A 7305-nucleotide genomic window follows, 5' to 3' on the forward strand; every position below is an offset into this window, starting at 1 on the left:
TGGACATGAGTTTGAGCAAACTCCGGGAGATAGTGAAGGACAGGGAAGCCTGGCATGCTGCAGTCCATGGGGTCACAAAGAGTCGGACACAACTGAGCAACTGAACAACAAAAGGTTGAACAGAAACCTGTGCCTGCAAAGATAAGCCCCCACCTTCAACAGACCTTGAACAAAAAAACCACAAAGCTCAGCTAAGGATGAGAGAGGTCTGTCAACCTTCTTGAGGTTATCTGACACTAGAAAATGACATAGCCCTTGAGCAGAAAGTCCTGTTTTCAGAGTGTCTGACCCAAGGCTCACGAGCTCCACCTGATTCAGAGGTGTGGCCCACCTGGGAGTTTCCTTTTAGGTATCCCTTCCTCCCAACTCCCCTTTCCACAGGGGCCAGCACAGTGAAATCCTGGGCCAGTTCTTCACACGGCCAGCCAGAAGGAATTTGTTAAATCAAAATGTTGGCAAGGACATGGAGTAACTGGAACTCTCGTGCCTTGCTGGTGGGAAGGTAAACAAAGTAGAAGCACTTTAGGAAACACTTTGGCAGCTCATAAAGTTAAACATCATCTACTCTTGCCTGGAAAATCCCATGGACGGAGGAGCACGGTGGGCTGCAGTCCATGGGGTTGCTAAGAGTCGGACACGACTGAGCGACTTCACTTCACTTCACTTCACTTCACTTCACCCTATGACCCAGTAATCTGATTCCTAGGCATTTACCCAAGAAAAAGCAAACACAAATATCCACAGAAGACTTGAAAATGAATGTTCAATCATGATAGCCAAAATATGGAAAAAATCCAAGTCACTGAACAGGATAATGGATAAACAAACTGTGATATGTTCATACAATGGCTACCTCTCAGAGATACAAGGAACTACTGATCACATCACAACACAATGAAACTCAAAAACAGGCACAAGAATTCATACGGAATGATTCCATGTACATGATGTTCTGGACCAGGCAAAAGGAATCCACGTGAAAGAAGTAAGAACAGTGGTTGCAGTGGTTCCCACTAGATGGAGAGAGTGGAGTTGAAACAGAAGAAGCACAAGGAAGCTTTTGGGGGTGATGAAAATGTTCTGTATTATGACAGGGGTATGGGTTATCAATCAAACCAGCCAATCTTAAGAGAGATCAACCTTGAATATTCATTAGAAGGACTGAGGCTGAAGCTGAAGCGCCAGTATTTTGGTCATCTGATGCAAACAGACAACTCATTGGAAAAGTCCCTGATGCTGGAAAAGATTGAGGGCAGAAGGAGAAGAGAGCATCAAAGGATGAGATGGCTGGACGGCATCACCGATGCAACGGACATGAACTTGGGCAAACTTCGGGAGATGGCGAGGGACAGAGAGGCCTGGTGTGCTGCAGTTAATGGGGTCACAAAGAGTCAGACACGACTGGATAACTGAACAACAACAACATGAGTTATACAGCTCTATGTATTAATATTTGTCAAAATTCATCAAACTATAAGGCTCAAAATCCATGCATTCCACTGTTCATCAATTATATATCAATAAAGTCAACGTCAAAAAAAATCATGTCAGATTATGTCATTCCTCCACTCAATATATTTCAATGTATCCACATTTATTCATTCAATAAATATTAGGTACTGAGTACATGCCAGGTGGGCACTGTTCTGGACACCATGGGGTTCAGCAGAGAACAGAGACTAAAATCCCTACACCCAGGGAATTTACAGTCTAAGTGGGAAGGTAACTAACACAGTAAATACTTTCTGTGGTTAGAAAGTGATGTGTGCTGTGTAGAAAAAGCAAAGAAAAGCAATAAGGAAAATACTGTAGAGGAAGATAGTGTAGGGAAAACACAGAAAGGGTGTGTGATTTTATTTTTTTTAGCTGCTGCAGAAAGCCTTATTGTTTAGTAGTTTTAAATAGGGCAGAAAAAAAGGCCTTACCAAGCAGCTGACATTTGAGCAAATGGGTGGTGGTTAGAAAACAAATCATACACATAGATGGGGAAACAGTATCCTAAACAGAGGAGACAGCATCTGCAAAGGACCCAAGGCAGGAGCACGTCTGATGCATTCCAGATACAGCTGGGAGGGCAGTGTGGCTGGAGCGCGGTGAGGAGGAGCGCAGGTCAGAGAGCTGGGGGAGGTGGGGGGTGAGAAGATCATGTCAGGCCCTGGGAGTCATTGTAAAGACTTTAACGAGATGCGCGCCAAGGAGAGTTTTGAGCAGAGGACTGACACGGCTGAAGGAGTACTCTGAAAGGGACAAGGGTGGATGCATAGAGATCAGTAAAGCATCAGCCACAATAATCAAGGGAAATGACAGTGGCAGTGGTGGGAGGGGATGAGAAGTGGTCTGGCCCCAAATGCATTTTAGGAGAGTCAACGGGACTTACTGACAGTCTGGATGTGAGATGTGAGAAAGCAGAGTCAGGGATGATGCTCATGATTTGCAGCCTGAAGAACCAGAAGGATGGTGTTGCCATCGAGTGAGAAGGGGAAAGCTGAGGGTACAGCAGGTTTTTGGTGGGGGAGAAGATCAAGAATTTGGTCTCAGACACGTCAAGGTTGAGATGCCTATAACCTCTAAGAGAAGTTACTGAAGTTGGACCTTGGGGCTTCCCAGGTGCTCCAGTGGTTAAGAATCTGTCTGCCAGTGCAGGGGACATGGGTTTGATCCCTGGTCCGAAAAGATCCCACATGCCAAGGAACAACTAAGCCTAAGCGCCATAACTAATGGGCCTATGTTCTAGAGCCTGCAGCCGCAACTACTGAGGCTGGTGTGCCCGGAGCCTGTGCTCCACAACAACAGAGGCCACCACAAGGAGAAGCCTGAGCACCACAGTGAAGAGTTGGCCCAGCTCGCCACAACTAGAGAAAGCCTGTGCACAGCCACAAAGACCCAGCACAGCCAAAAATAAATAAGTAAAAAACAAGTGGGATCTGAGTGTGGAGTTTAGTGGAGGTACCTGGTCCAGAGGTAGAAATCCAAGACTCACCAGCTTAATAGATGGCGATAGAAGCCATGAGACTGGCTGAAATCGCCAAGGGAGTAAATAGAGCTAAAGAGGTCTAAGGACTAGGCTTGGGAGTGACGAGGAACTAGCCGAGACTGAGGCCCTATGAGACCAGTATGATCTAGCCCCTACCTCCCTTGACGGCTGCATCTCAGTCTCCCTCTCGATTATGCTGGTCTTTCAGCAAATCCTGAGATGCCAAGTCCTTCCCTACCCCAGGATATTTGCATCTGCTGTTCCTGCGGTCCTGAAGGACCTGACTCAGACCCCAATTCTGCCCCACGGCTGGCTCCTTGTCCTTCAAAGCTTAGTTTAAGTGTCACCTTCACAGAGGGCCTCTTTCTTCCATCAGCACCTTACACATTCATTCTATTTCAGCGCCCTACTGATTTCCCTCACAGAACTTTTTACAGCTGGCTGCCAGTTCACCACAGTTAGTCCTGCTTTTCTTCTTTCTCCTTCTGATGCTCCATCACAGTTCCCTTGGCCAGTCTTCTCCCCTCCTCACTTAATATTGGGGCTCCCCAGGGTATCTGTCAGAGAAGGCAATGGCACCCCACTCCAGTACTCTTGCCTGGAAAATCCCATGGGCAGAGGAGCCTGGTAGGCTGCAGTCCATGGGCTCGCTAAGAGTCGGACACGACTGAGCGACTTCACTTTCACTTTTCACTTTCATGCATTGGAGAAGGAAATGGCAACCCACTCCAGTGTTCTTGCCTGGAGAATCCCAGGGACAGGGGAGCCTGGTGGGCTGCCGTCTATGGGGTTGCACAGAGTCGGACACGACTGAAGTGACTTAGCAGTAGCAGGGTATCTGTCAACAATCCGTCCTCTGGGCTCTCACCCTGTCGTACAACTTAGTATATGTGCAAAGACTCTCAAAAGTCTCTACCTCCAGGTCAGACCTCTCCTCTGAACTCGGATTCAAATCCAACCGTCAATTTGACAGCTCCACATGGAGATCTGATATATTAAGATGTCCAAAGTCAATGTCTCCATTTTCTCTCCACAAACCTATTTTCAATCTTCTCTCTCTCACTCCACATCAACTTCACTATTTCAGTTGCTCAGGCCAAAACCTTAGAGTTATATTTGTTTGGATAGATTTTTTTTAGAGTTGTATTTAATTCCTGTTCCTCTCCTGCCTCACGTTCCATCTATCAGCAAACCCTGCCTACCTCCAAGAAATATTGGGAATCTAACTACTTCTTCCCTCTCCACTAATCCCACCCTGATTCAAGCCACCAGACATCTCTTGCCTGTTTTACTTGACAGATTCCTCCTAGATGTTCCTGCTTCTCCCCTTGCCCTCCTTTATCCATTCTCAATAACTTAGCCAGAGTGACTGTTTCAAAACACTAAGGCCTATGTCATCTTTGTGCCACACTGCCTTGCCCAAACACACTGCTTTTACTTCACCTCCTTTTACTGTCTCCCTCGTGCACACCCTGTACTCCATGCTGTTTTCCAACATTTTCAGGGACACTCCTGGCTTAAAGCCTTTGGCAATTGCTGTTCCAACATACTCTTCCTCCAAATAACTGCTCAGCCAACTCCCTCACCTGTCACCTCCTACAATCTTTGCTCAAATGCTACCTTCTTCCAGATACCTGTTGAGCCAACTCCCTCACCTCCCTCTCACAATCTCTGATCACATGTTATCTTTTTTTGGCTGTGCCAAGGGGCCTGTGGGATCTTAGTTCTCCAACCTGGCACAGAACCTGTGTCTCCTGCACTGAAAACACAGAGTCAACTTCTGGACCACCAGGGAAGTCCCTTGTGTTACCTTTTTTATGAGGCCTACCCTGATCAAACTAATTAAAATTAGTTTGTGTCCTCCTTCCTTGCTCTACTTAATTTTTTTTTCCCCTATAGTATTGTTCATCTTCTCATGTTCATCTTCTCATGTACTGTAACCAAGACACAAATTCTGGTTTCCTAAAGCCCCACATCTTGGAAACACTCTCAGTGCTGAGCAAACCAGGATATTGATCATCCTAACCATAATTTACTATTTTTATTTTCTATCTCTCCTCATGATATATAAAATCACTTCCAGAAGGGCAGGGACTTGACTGTTGTGTTCAGGTAGAACAGAACCTGGCACATAATAGGCGCTCAATAAATAGGGCTTAAACACCTGCCCATCAGCACTTTAATCAGCCTGCTGCAAGGGGTCACCTAGCAAACTAGCTGAAAGTAATTAGGTGCATAATTTAGAGCTCTTCAAATTTAATTCCACTAAAATTTGACACTGTGGCATTATAAGGGCTTCCAAGGTGGCACTAGTGGTAAAGAACCAGCTTGCCAATACACATGTAAGAGAAGCGACTTTCCCTGGGTGGGAAAGATCCCCAGCGGAGGGGGGACCAACCCACTCCAGCATTCTTGCCTGGAAAATTCCATGGACAGAGGAGCCTGGTGGGCTACAGTCCATAGCATCGAAAAAAGTCAGAGATGACTGAAGCGACTTTGCACCCACACACATGGCATTATAAGTTATGAAGAATGAGAGGAAATTAGATACCAAAAATTTCCGTATATACCATATATATGTTATTCCTAACATCCATAAGCCAAGCCAAAAATGTTATCCCCCAAATCCACATGGTCCAAACATTATAGATTTCACATAAAATGGCCTAATTCAGAAAATAACCTTTGACACTTCTTCGAGAGCCCTATAATTCCTAAGCAAACTGTAGTTTCCATGCAACTAAGACTTGCAGCAAATAGGCCAACTTACCTCCTGTGTAGAGAAAGGAGCCAGACAGGCCTCCGAAGTAGATGAGAGCTAAGTGCTCCAGTTTGAGAGGAGACAGACAGTAGAGGCAAGCGGCACAGACACAGCCCAAGGTGTAGAGGAAGACTCCAAACCGAACTACATCCTGGGGCTCCAAGATTCGGTCCACCAGGGTCCTGTCATCACTCTTTTTGTGGTCAATGCCTTTGGAAAAGTCGTAATAAGTGTTGACCAAATTGCCAGCCCCGTGCACCGCGAGGACAGCTATGGCACAACCCACCAACAGCCTGGGATCCAGGACGCCTTGGGATCTGTATGCCAGGGCACTGCCCAGGGCCACCGGGGTGAGTGAGGCGCTGAAGCTCCAGGGCCGCAGGGCCAGGACATAGGAGGCGCACTTCTGCCTCCACGAGCGCTGCGGAGGTCTGTCCTGCTGAGGACAGCCGTTCCCCAGCAGGTCTCTGTCCTCGACCTTGGCCGTCTCTCCAGCGTGGATGTTAATCTTCTCCGCCATGGAGGCTACACGTGTGTTAAGTCAGTGGTAGTGAGCCACCCACTGCGCAGCGTTCGCGCTAGGGCGAGGACGGACGGGGCGGGGCAACGGACCTGACCTTTTTCGGTTCCACCAGGGACAGGGACTGGGAGGCGGCGGGGCCCAGGGGCTGCAGCGAGTGGGCCTGACACCCCAAGAGGCCCGGCAGCACCGCCCCGACCTCCTGTCACCTGTGTAAGCCTGCTTCCAGACCCCAGCCCCGCCCGCCCTAGAGCCCGAGCACGAGCCGCGACCGCCACCCCGGGGCTGCCAGTACCGCCGGCGCCGCCATCTTGTGCGCCCGCCACCTCAAGCTCGCCGGGAAACACCGGCCGGCAGCACGGCCCTAGGCCTGGGCCAGGACCGAGGCGGGGTTAGGGGCGGGGCCCTGGAGGGGCGGGGCCAGAGGTCTAGGGGCGGGGCCGAGGTAGGGTGGCGACCCAGCAGCCCCGCCCTTCTCTTGCCCAAGGTCGGGGACGCAGTTGCTTTGAGTCTTGTTGAAAACAGCCTAACTTAACGAACGACCGCAAATGCATGTCGCTTTACGACTTACCAAGAGCTTTCACTCACGGAAATAGAACTTATTCTGTTTTTCGTTCAACAAAAGTTAATTGAGCCCCCACTGTGTGCAGCAAGAACACCTACTGCATGCAGCAGTGAACAAAATGGACAAAACCAGGGAGCACGTTGAGGGTGATAAGGTATAATTATATCCCTTCATTTTCAAGTGGGAAAACTGAAGCTCTGAAATGGGAAATGCTGTCTAAGAAACTATTAGCTTTGCCAAGACAGGAAGGAAAACTGAAAGTCCATCCATAGATGAATGGATAGTTCAGTTCAGTCGCTCAGTCGTGTCTGACCCTTTGCAACCCCATGGACTGCAGCATGCCAGGCTCCCTGTCCATCACCAACTCAAACTCATGTCCATCGAGTCAGTGATGCCATCCAACCATCTCATCCTCTGTCGTCCCCTTCTCTTCCTGCCTTCAATCTTTCCCAGCATCAGGGTCTTTTCAAATGAGTCAGTTCTTG

The 7305-nt window shown here is 48.4% G+C and overlaps 1 protein-coding gene across 1 annotated transcript in view; it reads right to left on the bottom strand.

The window, feature by feature from the left end:
• The window catches only part of UBIAD1 (UbiA prenyltransferase domain containing 1), an 11059-nt gene extending 4446 nt beyond the window's left edge, over positions 1 to 6613 (bottom strand). Inside the window, exon 1 of the mRNA XM_010849894.1 lies at positions 5745 to 6613. Coding sequence (XP_010848196.1) covers positions 5745 to 6255 — 511 coding nt within the window. The 5' untranslated portion in view covers positions 6256 to 6613. The remainder of the gene's footprint in view (positions 1 to 5744) is intronic.
• Positions 6614 to 7305: the final 692 nt, after the last annotated feature.

Source organism: Bison bison, unplaced genomic scaffold, assembly GCF_000754665.1.
Source record: "Bison bison bison isolate TAMUID 2011002044 unplaced genomic scaffold, Bison_UMD1.0 scf7180017864289, whole genome shotgun sequence".
Taxonomy (NCBI): Eukaryota; Metazoa; Chordata; class Mammalia; order Artiodactyla; family Bovidae; genus Bison; species Bison bison.